This window comes from Colossoma macropomum, unplaced genomic scaffold (assembly GCF_904425465.1).
Source record: "Colossoma macropomum unplaced genomic scaffold, Colossoma_macropomum, whole genome shotgun sequence".
Lineage (NCBI taxonomy): Eukaryota > Metazoa > Chordata > Actinopteri > Characiformes > Serrasalmidae > Colossoma > Colossoma macropomum.
In genome coordinates this window covers 28,326,027-28,346,153 of record NW_023494785.1, presented here as the reverse complement: position 1 = coordinate 28,346,153, position 20,127 = coordinate 28,326,027, and the positions used below count along the sequence as shown (strand labels likewise).

General features: G+C 38.9%; 1 protein-coding gene across 2 annotated transcripts in view; it reads left to right on the top strand.

Moving 5' to 3' along the window:
* xylb (xylulokinase homolog (H. influenzae)) overlaps nt 1–20,127 on the top strand; it is a 75,071-nt gene that overhangs the window by 31,474 nt on the left and 23,470 nt on the right. For both annotated transcript variants that reach the window (XM_036589609.1, XM_036589618.1), the window contains exons 16-17: nt 12,258–12,316; nt 16,104–16,191. In XM_036589609.1, the coding sequence (XP_036445502.1) occupies nt 12,258–12,316; nt 16,104–16,191 (147 nt within the window). The remainder of the gene's footprint in view (nt 1–12,257; nt 12,317–16,103; nt 16,192–20,127) is intronic.

Genomic DNA, 20,127 nt, shown 5'->3' with positions numbered 1-20,127 from the left:
GTGATCAGGGGATTACTTGTTTTCAAAAATATCACCAACATAAGAGAGAAGAGTTTTTTTTTTTGGTGTTGTTTTTAAATACTGCCACTTTGTCTATTGATTTGTGCTCAGGGTGTTTTGACATTTGGGCTTGCCGCAGGGCTCTTAGCTGGAGAAGCAGATACCTGAAATCTCTCTCTCTCAGCTGAAGGTCAGCTGGGCTCTCACAGGAGGATTTTGCTAAAAGTACTGCTCAGTAACGTCCTATCAATAGTTATTAATAATGCAATCTGTGATTGAGGAATCATTCGCAAGTGTACGCAGACATCTCAATTAAATATTATTCCTTTAGGAAATGAGTGCAGGAATACGGCTAGGACAGAACTGTCAGACATCTGCCTATCAACCTCTCACGACCGTTCCAGCAAATTGCTTGTAATAGAGGTTGCAGCGTATTATACAGTTGGTCGTTATCATTTCCAAAGGATAATAAGGTGATCACTTCCTTGAGGAAGTCCAGTATTAACAGTTCCCATGCAATAACTGCTTCATCTAATCAATCCTTCATTGAATTAAATCAGGTGCGCTGCTGATTTCTTTAATTTAACAAACACATGCGAGGGCTGGAGTGCAGCAGGAAGAGGTCAGAAACTAAAGATCTTCTATTTGTATTCTTCTAACTAAATTATTAATAGCTTTACTAAAGACAAGAAAGTCTTAGTACATTTTACTGTATGTGTGGTTATTTGTATTTATTTTAATGTTAGTGTTTTTACTGGCAAAAACAAACTGCTCACATAAATCGTTCTAAACAATTTGCTAAGGTGCCTAAGATTTACCGCCCTGTCTGGAATCATTTGTCTATGTAATTGTTAGTTAGCATGAAGCACTACCTGCATATTAATTTGTTACTTAAGAAAAAGAAAGTAATGAAGTAATGAAGCAAAAAAAATACTCACAACCAAGTAGGCAACTGATTAATGCACTGTGAAAGTTTTATACTGACCATGTCTAAGAAAGGGTATCAAATGTGTATCAGTCACGTCTGGTCAATACCCGTTTAATAAGGTCAGTATTTGTGCTGATAATGATCTAGCAAATTGGATCAGTGCATCACTACCTAGAAACAATGTATCATTTGTATTAAGTAGAGTATCGACTATTATTGATACTCAGTGATGATGATGAAGGAAAAGAAGGTGCGTTCAACCTCAAACCCCCTCAAATCTCCAGCTTGTCTCTGCAGGCCCCCTGACGAGACGTATGTGCTATAAATCCGTCTTTTGGTTAAGGGACATTGATTCTCCCTCTAGCCCTGCTGTTGCTGTAAATTATTCACCGTGCTCTTTGATCTTCCATGGTCACTCAGTCGAGTATCACTCTCTCTCTCTCTCTCTGTCTCTCTCTCTCTGTCTCTCTCTCTCTCTCTCTCTCTCTCTCACTCTCTCTCTCTCTCTCTCTCTCTCTCTCACACACACTCTCCTGTCCATCTCCCCTTTTCTTGCTCACTCTCTCCTTCACTCCAGCAGCTGTGTTGGCACGTTTCTGAATATTCCAGTGTGGCTAAAGCATTAAGCTTAATTGGGATAATGATGAATACACATACTCATACACATACAATATGTCAGTTTATGTCAGTGCTGGTAGCAGCACAGCAGTATACAATAACAATAGATACAATATGACAAATTGCTGTCAATTCTTATGCAATGAATTGTGGTGCAATATGTCAGTATAGAATGCTGATCCGCTATCCTTCGGGTTATACCATGGTGACACATGCTGTCACTTGCTGGCAGATGCGTGGCATCTTTCTCTCCTAGAATAAAATGAAGTGTAAAATGTGCAGTACAAGGTCTAAAGTGGTTGACATATTATTTGTCTCCAGTATTTTTGAACGTTAGGAATGCTGTATAAGGCTGGGCTGATATCAATGTTGATACTTTTACTGCAGTACCGAATCCCTGAACGATACTTTCTTCGACATGTTCTTTTAAATTACAAACCAGAAGTGGGTGTGGCCTAAACCAGAAGTGACTGTGCAGTGCTGGAAGTGGATATATTTACTGCCTGCAGACTGACATATAGCAGACTAATTAAGAAGCACTGATGTTTACAGATGGTATTTTATATGGCCAGTCGATATTTTACATTTCAGAATAAGCATGCCTTTCGGCTAACATGTATGAAGTTTACAGAATCTATTCAATGCTTGGTAGGATTGAAGTAATTCGGTTGGTACCATAAAAGTATTGAAATCCAATCCCCTGCCTTGCTACTGTCTTCTAATACAATGTTTCATGAGCTACTAAAATTAGTCTGTTGATTGTGGTGCAGTTTTTCATCATTTTCTCTTTATACAGGCTAATAAAAGAGGTGGGCAATATGATGATACAGTCATACGCTAAAATTTGAATGCTCCCGTCCAAATTACATGTTTAGTTGATTTTCTAAGTGAAAAAAGTCGATGTATTCTTTGCACAGAACACACTTAAATATGGCATTTTCCTGCAATTTTAGTGCAAAGTTTCTATTTATTTGTTGAGTTTAACATATTGGAAAAAAACAAAACATAAAATACCATAAAACCTTTGCACAGGCTACATTTTATGTTTTATTTTTTCCCCTGTATGTTAAATTCAGCAAGTAAATAGTAATTGTGCATTAAAATGTGCAGGAGTTTGTTCTCTGCAGAGGATGTATAACTAATTTTCACTGAAGAAATCCACTAAATGTCATTTGACCAGGGGTGCCCAAATTTTAGCGCATGACTGCATGTTATCATTATCAGATGCATTATGCCACAGAATATTTTTTGGATCATATTACTGATATCGTCAATGCTTCTGCAACACTAAACAGCTGCATGCATCATAGGATAAAAAACTTTTGACCAATTAGAAAGAGCCTGTAAACCATGTAAATCAACTGCATAAACTACTTAGCAATAAGTAACCGATTGTATGCCAGCCCCATTTTTGCCATTTTTTTCTTAATTTATTTTTGCAAAAATAGTTAATTATTTTTACAAGCATTAAATTAAAAACCAGCTTTTATAGCTTTTTTAAAGGGGCATTCTTGCCTAAAACAAGCATTTAATGTGTTATGTATATTCTGTACCGCAGCCTTGCATCCCTCAGTCTCATCAGTTTGACAGAACCGGAACATTTTGACAGTTCCTCGAGTTATATAGCTTTTTCATGGTTTCATTCATCATGTTTTCTCACTACAATACCCAGCATGCTTTATGCAAATATGTCATATGGCCATTGGGAATCCCTGCGGTGCTCAAACAGTCCTGGCTGCTAGCCTGGTCAGGAAGGCAACTTGCCCTGTATTGCTGAATGCAGCCAAGCTAGCATTAGCATTTCAAACAGCAGTCACCCCATAAAACACCCCAAAGTTCCTTCCACCTTCAGGTCTTCAGGAGGGGATTTTCCTCGTCTTTAAAGAATAGAGACTGCTCAGGCACTGCTTCATGTTTACAGCAGATGTAGAGATGGCTAAACTTTTTATTTTGGCTGGAGTGTCCCTTTTTTTAAATTAATTAATTAATTTATTTTTTATGTTTGTTTGTAAACCTCAGAAAAGCTGAATATCATGACACATATTGTGAAATGCCTTAAAGTATTATGGTGTTGTTCTTTTGCCATATGGCCCACCTTTACCTAATAGCGTTCTAATTTCAGAGTCTAGGCCCGCCTTTCTAGCTATGTGTTTAGAGGATTAACCACTAACGATTCATGAGATTATTTTCATGTAGGCTTCATGAGTGTTCTGTGTGCGCAGGTGTTCTGTATTATTATTTCTTGCAGGATTAGAGGCTTAGTACATTTTCAAAAACAACTCATTCATCATGTGGATTTCATTTCAAACATTTCTACAGCAAAGGTCTTTTTTATATTTATCTGCCTGTTTGTGTTTTATGCACAATAGTTCTTGTTTTGTCTTCCTTTGGATATTCAGTACTGAAGAATTCAGCTTGTGGTTAATTTGAAATGCCAGAGCCAAAGCTTGGAGAGACACAGCCAGTGGTGAGCATGACATGTATAATATCCGCACCGCCAGTCCATCTGCCTGTGTATCTCACTGTCGCCGACATCTTTGCTAAAATGAAACACTGACGACATGCTCATTCATAAGAGTGCGCGTGATGGACTGGAGATTATGCAGTGGCCTGGCATTATGCAGCACTGGCCTGGTTGGTGTTCTGTGTGTACGAAGGCTGTAAACGTGTAGACACACACATACACAAACACTCTCGGCAGAGAGCTGTACGGCGCGGGTCTCATAAATATTTGATTAATGCAAATAAGGGTGATCTCAATCGTTCCGTCACTCTGTGTACGCAGCGGTAGGCTTCTTACAGGCGCTTCCCTTGGAGAAAAGGGAGGAATAATCAGGAATAGCTGGCTTTGTTAGCCTCACTACCCACTCTGAGTCCTTCTGTTCGCTCGCATTTTCTGCTCAGAACAGCCTGGCCCTGCTTTATTATGAGCTTTTGCAGAAGGTTAACTCACTTAGGCCATTCTGGTTGATCGTAGAAGCTATGAGAAGGTCTGAGAAGCTCTTGAGCAGTTGGATCACCTGCATGCTGCAGTCTGACAGGCTGTTGTACTGTACTGTGCCTGATAGAGTACACTATATAGACGCCTGACCATTACCTGATCACACATTGTTGGACATCATAGGCTTGTTGGCTTTCCAGAAGATTCCACAAGAGTGTGCCTATGGGAATTTGTGCCCAGTCAGTAAAAAAGAGCTTTTGTGGCATAAGGCACTGATGTTGAGCAAGAAGGCCTGGCTCACAATTGATCTTCAGATTCATCCCAAAGCTGTACAGTGAGGTTGAGGTCAGGACTCTGTGCAGGCCACTGGAGTTCCTCCACACCAAACTCGTCAAGCTATCTTTTTATGGACCTCGCTAACAAGCCTTAAGACCCAGAAACATCAGTATAGTGCAGACCATTAGCTAACCAACTTCATTATATCTAAAAATGAAATTAAATATATTTAACATATGCAACTGTTTACCTCTTATGTAAGTAGCTACTATAACAACTGACAGCAAAAAAAAACAGGGTATTTACAGCAGAACAAGTGGTTGAAAATTGCCATGTAGGCAGTTAGCCTAGAAGAACTTGCACAACTCAGCTTTTTTCTCACCATCAGGAGCAGGCTAATATCATCTCTACACGTTGCTGTTAAAAACAGTATCTCTCCATGCCTTTTGGTGCAACCGGTGATGGCATAGCCATAGCGATGGCATCGTCCAGAAATTTGTTATGATCTGATGTGAGCTTTGTCACTCTCTTTATTTTCTTATGGTTGAATAAAAAGGTCATGAGAATGAAAGAAACAATCAGCAATCTGAAGCCTGACTTTCAAGTGGGGGAGACCAAAGCCCACTCAGACCCCCTCCGTAATAATGCCCCTGCTACCATATTGGTTTAACTGCATGTGCTGAGAATGGTCCACCACCCAAATAATATGTGGTCAGTGTTGGTTCCTTTTTAGATGAACACCAGTCAGTTATTCTAAAGCTACAAAGTGCACCTACAGTTATATGCAAATGTTTGGGCGCCCTGGTGAAATGACATGTTTTGTTGATTTTCTAAGTGAAGATAAGTTACTTTCTGCACCTTTTAATACACTGTTACTGTTAATTTTTTTAATTTAACATACTGGAGAAAATAATATAATATGTAAACTGTAGCCTGTGCAGAAGTTTTGACACATTTTAAACTGTATGTTTTATTTTTTTTCCAATATGTTAGACTCAGGAAATAAGTAGAAATTGTGCACTAAGATTAGCAAAAAATAGGTAAGTTTGCCTATAGAGAATATAATTTCACTTAGAAAATCAACCAAACATGTTGTTTGACCAGGGGTGTATACACTTTTGCATATACGTGTATATGGTACATGTTTCTAATACATTATTCTGTAAATTAGCTTGCCAGTGGTAACTTGTGCTAGCCAAAGCAGCCAAGTACCTTGCAAAATAATGCGTACGTTTTTCAGCAGTGTCACAGTTTTTGATACTCTTCTCTGTACTCCAGCACATTGGATATGAAATTAAACAACGATTGTGAGGTAAAAGTGTAGTACATCACATTAGTTAAACCAGGTAGGAGTCACAGCTTTAAAATGGTTGCACTGTGTTTACAGTACATACCTCAGAACAGTGGTCACCAACCCTGATTCACCTTCTTGCCTTTAAGATTGTTTTAGATTGTTTTAGGTTGTTCCATCCATAATCTGACAAAACTGCTTCAGCTAGTTAATTTCTTCAGAAGGAGTTGATTGCTAGACTTAGGTTGGAACTGCTACTAAGAAAGAGAGAACTGAAGATGACAGTTTGCAGTAGTAAAAGTCCTCACTACCTAAATATTTGTAGCATGTACTATATGAGCTGTCCAACTCTGATTTGTGTAATGTTGGCACAAACATGGTTCTGTTCAGACAGCAGGACATCTATCTACATATGCAGGTGTTGGTTTATGACAGGCTCTGGTGCAATGTCTAAAGAAGTTGACTTTAGTGTGCATAAAGTTGTTTAGTTTACTCCTGGCATTAACGGTCATTGGGTTATCCGATTGTAAGTGGACAGTGCTAGGTACAGCTTTGATCTGTCAGACCACCTTAGGTCAGGGACATGTATGACCACATAACATTTGTAACGTGAACGCCAAAGTGCCTGAAGGACCCCTGACAGCAACAAAGGATTGCCTGATGAACTGCGCCATCACAACAAGCAGCTGTATGGCTTCTTTATTTGTCTTCCCCCCCCATTTATTTATCGTGTTAGTAGTACTTGAACATTTGTAACAGCTCATTCATGTTCACAAAGCCTTTCTGTACGTTTTTGTCCGACATGAAATGTAGTGAGATACTGATATAGTAATTATGCGTGGTGGTCACTGGAGACATATTCAAGATTTATGGGAATGCCAAGTGTAAACTGCTATACGTCTCACTGTCCACTTATGATCAGATGATTTGAGATAGATGATAATATCAAGAGTGAACAGGTCATTCATATATTAGCTGTATCCCTGTGACCAGTAAAGATCTGGAGAAATACAACCCCATTTCCAAAAAAGTTGGGTGCTGTGCAAAATGTAAATTAAAAACAAAATGCAGTGATGTGCAAATCATTTAAACCCTATTTTTCATTGAAAATAGTACAAAGACAACATATCAAATGTTGAAACTGAGAAATTTGATTGTTTTTGAAAAATATATGCCCATTTCGAATTTGATGCCAACAACACGTTCCAGAAAGTTGGGACAGGGGCAAAAAAAGGCTGGTAAAGTTGTGTAATGCTAAAAAAAAAACACACCTGGTGGTCAGTTGACAACAGGGCAGTAATATGATTGGGTATAAAAAAGCACCTCAGAGAGGCGGAGTCTTTCAGCAGTAAAGATGAGGAGGAGAAGTTCACCACTCTGTGAAAGATTGCACGAGCAAATAGTGCAACAATTCAAGAATAACATTTCTCAACATGAAATAGCAGAGATCCTTTGCTTTTTGGTACATAATACCATTAAACGATTCAGAAAATCTGGAGAAATCGCTGTATGCATGGGACAAGGCCAAAAACCAGTATTTGCTGGCAGTGATCTTTGGGCCCTCAGGCAGCACTGCATTAAAAACAGACATGATTCTGTAGAGAAATCACTGCATGGGCTCAGAAACACTTCTGAAAACCACTGTCTGTGAAAACAGTTCGTCTCTGCATCCACAAATGCAGGTTAAAACTCTAAAACACAAAGAAGAAACCGTACATAAACACCTTCTCTGGGCCCGAGCTCATTTAAAATGGACTGAGGGGACATGGAAAAGTGTCCTGTGGACACTGTGTCCTCCGGTCTAAAGACCACTCATCTCACATCAGTGCACAGTTCAAAAGCCAGTATTCATGATGGTATGGGGGGCATTAGTGCACATGGTATGGGTGACGTGCACATCTGTGAAGGCACCATTAATGCTGAACAATATATATATACATATTTTGGCAACATATGCTGCCATCCAGATGACGTATTTTTCAGAGAAGGCCTTGCTTATTTCAGCAAGACAATGCCAAACCACATTCTGCATGTATTGCAACAGCATGGCTCCGTATTCAAAGAGTCTGGGTGCTAAATTGGCCTGTCTGCAGTCCAGACCTGTCACTCACCAAAAACATCTGGCGCATTATGAAATGAAAAATATGACGAAGGAAACCCTTAACTGATGACCAGTTGAATCCTATGTTAAACAAAAATGGGAAAACATGTCACTTTCAAAACTACAGCAATTGGTCTCCTCAGTTCCCAAACACTTACAGAGTGTTGGTAAAAGAAGAGGTGATGAAACACAGTGGTAAACATGCCCCCGTCACAACTTTTTTGGAACGTGTTGTTGGTATCAAATTCAAAATGGACATATATTTTTCAAAAAACAATCAAATTTCTCAGTTTCAACATTTGTGATATGTTGTCTTTGTACTGTTTTGAAATACAGGGTTTAAATGATTTGCACAGGATGAAATACAGGGTTTAAATGATTTGCACATCACTGCATTTTGTTTTTATTTACATTTTGCACAGCATCCCAACATTTTTGGAAATGGGGTTGTACTTTCCAGTGCTGGATGTAAGTTGTGTGTAACTTAAAGTCAATCTGCTTGGGCACATTAAGTATCGGTTATCATATATTTAAAGGAAAGTTGTTGTTTAGGAAATTGGTGACGTTTCCCTGACTCTGAAACATCGTCATGATTTTTGTTTACATTGTCATGCATCAGCGGCAGTAGAAAAATAATGGGCCTCATTCACCAACTATTCTTAAGTAGAAATTTCTTCTTGAAACCTACATATGCAGTTTTTATGAAGATTCTGACATTCACCAGCATTTTCTTATTTGAGATTTGTTCTTAGGTAAGAACAGAATCTGCACACTCGCAAGAGCACAACGTGCGAACAATTCTGCAATTTAAGAACACGTCATGAATCTGACATAGACTTTTTCTTAGGACCTTTCTCAAAAACAAAAAAAAAACTTAGGAAGATATTGGAGAATGAGGCCCAATGTTAACCAATAATATCATGTTTCATCTCCCTCTCTCACCACCCCCACTTACCATCCAGTGAAAATGCTCCACTAGTTCTGAAACTCTCTGTAGTAGTGTGGATGTCAGGTTCACGTTTATGTTGAGAAACAGGCCTGATTCTGGTTTGCTTTGTTGTTGTTATTGTTTTAATTGTAAATGTCAATCTAGACGAATCTAGACAGATCCACTCGTAATGTGCTCTGGTATTAAATTCATCATGAGCTGTCCAACAGGGCTTAAGTAATACCCGGCCTGAGAATATGGAGAAATCTCTGTTGCGGTTCCATTGTGTTCCTACATGCAATGCTGTATCGATTTCTTTCTCTCAGAAGATGAAAGATGCAAAGGTAAACAGCTCGGTGCAGCCACATGTTTACTTCAGCCCTGTCGCTGTCAATAGTAATAGCCAAGAGGTTATTGACAGTGCGCCGGGTGAAGACAGAAAAGATATCAGCCCCCCAAATGTTCTTTTGGATTCTGGATCTTTGGTAATCCTAGTATTGTTCATATACAAAAAGCAGGTTTATAGAGTTCTACAAAGAGAGATTCATGTCTTTGTGTCTTTACAGCATTCAGATTAAGGCTTTCAGCTCTGCTATTATATAACCTTGAATTTGAACTTGCTCTTTTCTCATGATCACTTATTATTATGGCTTCTCAGTTGTTCAGTATTGCAAAGAGAGGACTGTTTGAATCAGAGAACACGCATATTCATTCTGTAACAGTAGATTTGGCAGCCCTTCCTTCCCATCACCACATCCATTCATCTAAGCCCACCATCAGCCCTACATTAACTCAGACTTTTATATTCTCTTCTTTCTTTCTCTTGCTTTAGACGTCCTCCTACATGGTAGTGCAGTTTCCTTCCCTCTCTCTGTGTAATTATAATTGGTTTTCCTCCCTACCCCGACCTTTGATGTACAGCCGTCATTGATGGTCAATGAAAGAGCGGGAACGAAGCAACAAATCAATCGTGCAAGGCTCAGACTGGATCCATTTCATTCTTATTGGCACCCCAAGGCTACACTCGGCGGCGTGACAGGTTTTAATAGTGTACGCAGGAAGGGGTAGTGCCACGTGGCTGTGCGAGGTGATGATAATGTGCTGCAAGAGGGAGAAAAGCCATTGTGGGCCTTTCATGCGGCTCTGGTAGGGAGCGATGGCAGCATACGTGGATCATAGTTATGCTTGGATTTGCAGAACTGCAGGGCACGACAGATAGAGCATCCAGAATGCTGGAGAAAGAGGGAGCTCAGGTCAGGTCTCTCTGAACTGATGCATGCTCTTAGCCAGTGGTTCGCAGACATATGAACGCACTTATTTTGGTGTCTGCAATGGAACAAAACCTCAGGTCTCCAAAATGGTAACCGTACAGGAGAAGAAATGAAATGTTTTTAACGTCACAAGATTTTATTCAAAGTAATTTTGGACCTATCCTGTTAGTCCATTCATCATACATTTTTCAGACAATGGAAATTGCAACTGGCATTTTCAAATGGTGTAAAATTGTGTTTTTAATGCTTTTAAATTATTTGTGCTACTACTTTTGTTAATGTCAGTAACATATTTTCACCATTTGAAACATCTGAAGTAGCTCAGGCTGAAGCCCAGCTGATTGCACACTATGATTGCATGATTCTAGCCCTCTCATTCAAATACAGCTTTAAAATGGCAAGTTCCATTGATGGTTCTTTCAAAAGAGTCTGGCTGCTGACATGCACTCTCAGCACCAGTGACGTCACATGCACTGTCTGCCACAATGGCAGAATTGGCCAACAGCACATTAACATTTGCCTGCTTCTGCTTAGCAATATAATCACTTAATCTATTTTCCGTACATAATATTGGAGAATTCCACTTAATGTACTTCACTGTTGAAAAACACATGCTGTTGCGATATCACAATGTAAAAGATTTACACACAGAATGGTTTAACAGGTCTTCTATGACCGATTCTACATGCATTTCCTAATGGAATCTAGAGGTGTCCTACAGGAAACCAATGGCCTATAATAATAACAATTAAGCCAATTCCTGTTAGGAAGCAAAACCATTTTTTTTCAGCAGGGTTTTCATGAGTTTCAGTGGTAGCCTGTTTGTTTTTTTCCTAATAAACCAGACATAATCATTGTGGTAGGCTTTATTTTGAAAATTACCATATTTCATTCTGTAAGTAAAACACACAGCTGAGGCAGTAATATAATAATACCAGACTAAACTGGCCAGTGCTCGCATAAGAAATACCAACAAGCAGTAAACTGGAAAGCTACAGTTCACCTCAAGAGCCTCCGCTGAAACAAGAATCCACAAGCTGTATGAGCGTGAGTGCTACAGTCGGGGAGGAGTTGGAATGTGTGACCACTGTTGCTCTTACTGGAAGTTCATGACGAAAATTGGAAACATTGTTTGGAAAACCCTGTGACTGCATGTTTATTTGAACCTTGCATTCAGAGGTGAAAATAATGTAATTGAATTATTGAACGTAATAATTTTGATAAACATTTCTGTGAAATTAATTATTTTAATAATTTGTCAGCCCATTCTAACAGCAATAAGATGCTTGTCATGTCTGTGGTATCTGACAACCACTACTACTACGTTCGTAGTGGCTGACCACTAGGTAGGCGGTAGCCTCAGCTGGTAGTTACTAGTGCTAAGTGCTAATATTAGCTATGTAGTCTTATAAAAACACTAATTTCAATGATGATATCTGAAAATATGTGGTGCATATACATGGCAGACCACTACAAACATTCAAAAAGTGATGTTGATGATGAAATGAATACATTATAGGCTATTAAAAAAACAGTTAATGACAACAGCCCTTTGCCCACCAAATGAGAATAAGGTTGAGGTTGTGCCTATTGTAGAAAGATCAGAAAAACTGTGGTCTGCTTTATGTAGTATCAGAACCGCATCTGTAGCTTGGCCACTAAGAAGATGTATGACCTTTTTTTGTGGCTCTCCACTGAATTCAGTCCACTTAGTGCCAAAAAAATAGAATAAAGCTTAATTTGTCAATTTAGCCTTTGAAGAAAAATGTCAGCAGAACCAATACGTGAATTGTTACAGGAATATATAATGCACGCGTGCACACGCACACAAACCTTCCAAACACTCTACACCTGAGGCACTGCCTTGCATTTGACATTACCGTAATGTATTCCTCATTTTTAGTTCCAGGAACGCGTGTGCTGGCGACGGGAGGGGCCTCGTCTAACAAGGACATTCTTCAGGTATGCAGCCAAAGAAGGAAAAAATAGCTTGACAAATGCATGCTTATTTTTTTGACCTCAATACGAATTCTGAAAAGCTCAGTTTTGTAGGTTTCCCAGTACTTTCTTTTCATAGAATTTAAATTACATTCTCTGAACTGTTGCGCATGGAGCAACATGAACAACAGCAGTGCACATGTGTGCGATTGTTTTCATCCCTGAGGTGCTATCTGAAAAGAACTCTATCTGCCTGTAGAGGACCACAGCTGTGTTTGGCTTGATATCAGTGCACCCTCACCTCTGCTAACATTACTCTTTGTACGTATGTATACATCTGTGGGTATGCTGTTTTGTATATGAAGGAAGGGTGGGGATTACTGCTGTGATTGCATGAATGTATGCATTCTTTTGTTTGCAGGCCTTGGGCTTTAATGCATACATATTTATGAATGTACAGTACTTACTTGGTGTGCTTTGGAGAGAGAGATTTGTGGAGCATAGCTAATGTACTCTGTATTTGCATGCACTAAGTACATCTGTCCCCAAGCATAAAACAAAGAACACAAATATTAAGCGACCACAGTGTTTTGTCTAGATGTTTTTATACTGTAGTGGATACACTACATGGCCAAAAGTATGTAGATAACCCAATATCACATCCATTCTTTTCTTATGGAGCATTCCGTTCCAAAACCATGGGCATTAATATAGAGTTGGTTGCCTTTTTCTTACTATAGCTGCCTCCACTATGTTGGGAAAGCTTTACACCAGATTTTTGAAACATGACTGTTTGGATGCACTTCTTTTCAGTCAGTCATACACTGATGTTGGGTAATAAGGCTTGGATTGCAGTCACCACTTCATCCCGAAGGTGTTGGATGGGGTTGAGGTCAGGGCTCTGTGCAGGCCTGTCAAGTTCTTCTGTGCCAGACTCAGCAAACCATTTCTTTATCATGCTTGCTTTGTGCACTGGTTGAGTGTCATTGTAAAAGACAAAATGACCTTCCCCAGACAGACCACACAGTTCTCTAGAATGTCACTGTATGCTGTAGCTTTAAGATTTCCCTTCACTGGAACTATTGGGCCCAAACCATGAAAAACAGCCCCAGACCATTATTCTCCCTGTACAAAACTTTAAAACTGGCACTCAGCATTCAGGCAGAAAACTCACAGTATAATTTAGGTTGCCAAATGGTGAAGCATGATTGATCACTCCACAGAATGTGTTGCTGCTGCTCCAGAGTTCATTCAGTTTTTTTCTTATTGGATTTTTTTAGACTACAGTTTACCTGCCTTCCCAGCTTGGACTGAAGGCTTTGTTCTGATGTGATGATTATCACTAATATGATAGTCACAAGCTTTTGTTAAAGGAATCATATAAAGTAAAAAGCTCAGCATTTCCAAATGTGGAGTTCTTGCTTTTAATTCAAGTTCAAATGTGGGATCAAGTTTGTAATAATTTCAAGTCAGTATCGAAGAATCTGAAAACTGAGAATTTGAAACAGTATATAGAAACTTAGAAGTGTATCAATGATTTGCCCGTTAACCTGTTTTTCACAGAAACTACTGTAGGCCTCTGGGAGGATCCTATCAGATTAAAGTGGGTGGGGAAGGGGGAGGGGCTTAAGCAATTGCACAAGCATGATCCAATTACTCGGATGTCACTTAAAAAAAAAATGCTACCGACTGTGATTGTTTAGGCTTACTTTGGGCTGGAGAGGCAGATATTGAAAAGTTTAATTCAAGAACTTATTTATCTGAGACAAATCACTCTGCATCATGTCTAATTAGAGCTCTGCAGAATCAAGACATTTTAATACATCAAATATTGAAAATCAAATCAAATCTTGACCTCAAAATCGTTATACTGCTAGAATGAACTTTCTCATTCTGCCTTTATGGAGTAGCTGCAGTGTGCAGTGTGCAGAACAGAGTGAGTTTTGGAGACAGTTTGTTCTGTAAATGGGTTCTGACTGATGATAGTAGCACCTTGTTCCCTCTCCCCAGAATCTTAATGAAATCGCCCAGCTTCCATCAATGAAAAAACTACTGTCAAAGGAGTTGAAATAGCACTCTAGAAGCAAGTCACCACCATTTATTTGAATTAAATTAAGTGCATGCTTGTTCTGCTTTTACTTTTCAGTGGTGGTAAGACGTCAGTTTAATGGGAGAAACAAATAATGGCAGTCGCAGTGCTTTATTTGGAATTTTTAGTCAATCGATGTAGCAAAAACTTTTGTTATAAAAATTTATAACACATCATTACATATATTATCATTCTGCTATAATTAAAATATAATTACATAAAATGGACTACCGTGTAGGAAGAAAGATAGAGAAAGAGAAAATAAAATTTAATGCAGGGCTGATTCTGGGCTCGGATAAAACAATGTGGTGATGGGAACATTTATTTGGGGCTGCACTATTGATTGCTCATCTTGCAAACACCATATTGTGCACAAACAGTGCAGTCCATTAGTAATTAGGCAGCCAAATCTTTGCTGTTTTGGCTTTGCGCTTGAGCAGTTTGGATTTGAATTGAAACAGAAACTATGATGAATGTCAGCAGAGGGTCTGCTGCAGTTGAAGAATATATACAGCTATATACTGGCTCAGCCGTGCACATCACATCAAAGCCCTTTTCAGGGAATTATGAAGTTACTGAACAATTATCTGTTCAGGTGTTTCATGGCTGTCGCATAATTAGTTACATAACAAAGCATATATGAGGGTTTTCACACAAGGCATCTCCTTGAGTACATTATTTGCTGTGAAGTCTGTACCAGGAAGTGGTGATGTGTGCCTGCATGTAAGTACACTTCATACAATACAGATATGTTGGCATTAGGGAGTTTTGGTGCTGTAAATTGCGATTTCAAGTGGCATGATTTGTGTAGACGGTATTCCGACTTCTTAAATGAGAACAAAGTGTTCTTAGGAGTGATGGCATAGAAAAAACACCTTTGGACCCTAAAGAACCTTTCAGTGGGTGATTTATTAAAGAACCATATTTGTAGCTAAGATGTGCCAGCATGTAAGAACTTTTTCAGAGTTTCAGGAACTTCCATATAATGTGAAGGCTCCATATTAAAGTTTATTTTTTACCTAGTAACATATAGCCTAGCCCAGTACCATTTAGGAACCTTTCATTTTAAAGGGCAATTCCACCAATTTTTTCAAAATTTCTGTACAATTCATTTAATGAGATGTAAATAAAGTCATTTAGAGTGGTTTGATGTGAAATAGTTTAATGTAGAGAAACCCAAAGATTCTGGTTTATTTAAAGTGGTAGGTTTACGATGTCTACAGCATAAATATAGCCATTTCATTCACTGTCTAATACTGCCAGTGAACCTACACAACTTCTTTGAGTTTATATATGTAATGTTTATAATGACAAAATAGTGATAAATCTGCCTTACAGCACCCTTCATGTACCTCTTTGATGCTTGAGGTATCATTTTACGATAGTTTGGAGATTTTGACTTAAAATATGTATTTTACACACCCATTCATGGCAGACATTTTATTTGTAAGCATTTCATCTAATAACTTTCTGTGATGTAGCTTTGAAAGGCATCAACCATTATGGATGTCTGGTTCTTATCACAACCAGTGTGAACAGTTCTGACTTGGCAAGTTTCACTAGAACAGATTTTTTCACATCAAACCACCCCGAATGATGTTGTGCACATCTTAACATATTGAGATATGCATGAATTATAAATATTGGTGGAATTTTCCCTTTAGGAGTGTGGTAGCAAGAACGTATTTACAGATTAATTTTACCTCTTCTGTTCTGCTGCAGGTTCTGTCTGACATCTTCAGTGCTCCAGTATACACTATTGATGTGGCCAACTCTGCTTGTCTAGGCTGTGCCTACAGAGCTATGCATGGTAAGATCTACAGCTGTATTTGAGCAATAGACATTTCTTCAGTGATGTAAATGTTTACTGCAACGGCTGCAATGTAAATGTCAAATATGTAACGTCTGACAAAAATATGTCTATTTATGACTGTATTGTAAATGCTGAGCCTTAAAGGGCTCAAATCATTGAAAAAAAAATCTGTGCTATTTTCAAATAGAGTTTCATTAAAGATGCAAGCATTTTTTATCTTGTCGTTCACAGTCCATGCTAGAGATGTTCACCACTTGAGGTGCCAGTATCCCAATACTGACGTAACTGTTTGGTTATTCAGGGTTTTAACAGGCCTGTAAAAACTGACAGTTTTGCTTGTATTTGCAAGAAAATGTATTACCTTATACTTTGCCACAATGGAATATGAGTGCCTTAATGCAAGCTTGTTACAAAGGACACATAAGTTAAGGTTGTGACCAAAAAGGCAGATCAAATCTGAAGTTAGTTTCTTATTTAAAAAAAAAAACCTTCTTAGTCATAGTATCTGTGGCATGGCTTTTAGTTAACTAGGCTAAGTAGTCTAGCTGATGCGGCCTAGGTCCAGAAACAGTGAAAACATATTTTTCTGATAAACTAACAAGACCCCTTGTTGAAAACACAGAGTCTTGAATCATCGACATTGTACCGGTTGTTTGTAGGTTTAGTTTCTTAGCTCATCTGAAGAGGCAGCATCTGTCTCATCCAGCTTGAAAACCTACTGATTTCACTTTGCTCTTTTTGAATAATAAAATGGTTTTAAAGGTATTCCTCTGTGCGTGCTGCTGTTGAATTTAGCCTCTTAATGGCAATGTAGGATATGGACACGCCAAAGCTTTTAAAAGACATTAAGATATCAAGAGAATTTACATTCTAAATTCCTAATATCCTGTCCAACTCTCCCTTCTGTAACCGGTAGAGTGTAACTGTATTGTGTGCCATATTGCTCTATGCATTGACTCAGTCACATACAGGCAGAAATTTGTTCCTTAAGAATGCTTGATCATAATTCTTGAGCAACTGTCTCGTTGCTTCTGTCAGGACTGTGAGCCAGACAGACTCGTCAATCTGATTACGTTAATATGATGTGATGAAGGGAGTTGTTTAAAAGCTCTCGCTTATCCTGCATGAGCCATTCCAACCACTCTCCCAAAACTGCCCACTCAAATGTGATACATCCTCATGCTTAATTACTGCAATTGAGTGGAGGGCTTTTAGAGAGCTACGTCCTTGGATTAGACTTTAATAACTGTTTTATTATTTATTTTTATTTTGTGCATCTTTTTTAATTGTGTTCACCAATGCTCTTGCCAAGCAGCACAAGTGATGTTTTTAATAGAAATCTGCAGAAGAAGTGACTTCCGCTGTTGTTTTTGTCCTGTAATTCATAAATTCAAAAGGTTTTTTCGAATTTCCGCATAGCATTCCCAGCAACAAGCTTTTGATAATTAAACAAGAGTAGGAGACGCAACCAAGCTATATTCTTTTGCTTGGAAAATGTCATGCCATTTCCGTAGAGACTGCTGATGCATCTGCACTCCTGACCTCCACGCCGCTCTATTTATTTAAAACTGGAGAGCCTACGTAACAGTCTACTGGATGAATACAATCACCACCTAGATCGTGTGGAGGGGCAGGGGGGCGGGTTAAGCTGCCATGTCTGTATGCCGGTCATGTATGTATTCTCAGGTAATACATCACACAGTGAAATGTGTATTAAGTTGGCAACATTGAATGTGCTGTCTCCAGACTTTTGTTTAATCAACTTCAGCTTCTTTCTTTTCGGACATAATAAAGTGCACAAATGTGATGCCACATTCCTAATAACCCATGATAGAATTAGGCTCTAGGACAAAACAACAGCTCTTCTAATTAGTGTATTATCAGCTACCTTAAGGTGCACACAGGTGTTCAATTAGGCACTCAAAACTTGTATAGTCTCCATACAAAAGCTTTGCGAATACAATGGAATGCTCTGAAGCAGCCACACATGAGCCTATGATCACCATACCCCAGGGCCAAGTGCCAGCCAAGAGGGTATAAATCCCCCCAGCATTGTGCTAAAGAGCAGAGAAACTGCCTTCTCTAGAGTGATGGAGCTCCATCCAGTACCTTTGGGATGAGTTAGAGTGCAGTTTGTGATCCAGAACTGATCATCCAACATCAGTACCTGACCTCACTAATGCTCTTGTGGCTGAATGCAATCAAATCCTCACAGCAGTGTTCTAACATCCAGTGTAGCCTTTCCAGAAGAGTAGAGGCTCTTACTATAGGAAAGAGAACAAACTTCCTACTAATACCCATAATTTCAGAAGATCCATTGGATGAGCAGGTGTCTACAAACTTTTTCACACATATGGCCAGTTGTGTATGCAAGATGCCGCCACAGCATGTTCTCACAATATGTCTGAAATTAACATTTGATTTATAAATGTATGAAATCTTTTTCACCCCAACATTCTTCAGGATTGTTATTGTACTCTAGTTAAGAAAATAACATTTGTGGACAGTGACAGCATGTGCATATTATGGACATACATCCAATCCTTAAAGCCTGAAAATCCTGAAAATAATATTATTCTCGTGATAAATATTCTTTAATGTTGTCTTTAAGGCTCATTCTGTTTAGCCACTGTATCTGCTGTCATTGTCAAAAGAAGTCAACACACTTTTGCCAATTTATGGCTGGTTTTAAAAGGAAAATTCCACTTAAAATTGATCACCACTAATTTTTCAAATGTTAAAAATTGAGTAGAATATGTAATCCGCTACAGTTTCACAGCATTGTCACTGTTTTTGATTTTTATTGTTCATCATTTGAGCACAGCAGCTGCTTTTTATGTTGTATGAAAACTTTAAGGTGATTGGACCAAGACAAATGCTTCAACATTGCCTAGAAAATCTCTTAACATTAACTTACATGAAGAGTAAAGAATGTTTTGCCCTCTTTTGTAAAGCTGCCGTTTTGGAGATGCTTGTTTTTTTTTGGGACGGTGATGATATGCATAAGGGAGAGAAGCATATTTTGCATTACTGTATGCACAAGGCCCATAAATTGCGGGTTTAGGCTCGTGCTCCAGAATGCATCCAATTTATGCCTTTAACTGCCGCAAAAAGCTTATTACATCTGGCCCGTAGGGTATCTAGACATCTATGTGACTATTTACATAATAACTTAGTACATAATAACTTACATAATGACTTGGTGTCATACTCCTAGCTGAAAATGTTTTATACACTGAGCTTCTTCTCTTAACTAGCTTTTTGTCCTTGCCACCGTAGAGTAGGCAGGAAAATGATTATGTACGTTCCGCAGCGCTGACGTACTTTCATCCTGACAAAGGCACCAAACAGTGAGGTGCTGAAATGTTCAACATGTAATAGCGTGTGACTCTGTGGTCGATTAATTCAAACAGCTTCCTGCGAGCTGCAGCGTCTAATGTCCTAATCACCGGTTTCATCAGGCACCCACTCTATAGTGATTCACAGGAGGCCTAACGTGCGATTCTCAGCCTGTGCTTTCTGTGGCCTGAAAGAGGAGACCTCAGCGCTGATTAACCTGTCTTTAATGTCAGCCTGCCGAGAGCCACTGGCAAAGAACTCAGGATCAAAGCCACATCATGACTAGCTTGATATTGCAATTTGTGCAGAGTCCATTACTGTTAAATGAATTCAGCATCGTACAAGCACGTGGGCTTTCTAGTTTCACAAACGCTCAGACATTTCGTGGGGAAAAGATCCTGATGAGACTCCGGTGGCAGAATTGATACAGTGCATACATACAGTGGTATTGATCAAGTTCAGTATCATGATATTCTCCAGATATATCAAGTCATGAGATGTTACTTAAGTTTAAATTAAGAAGGATAATGAGTCAGTGCTTCCTGAGTACTGCTGTTAGAATGTCAAACCTGATGTACCTTGATTTGTTCAGTT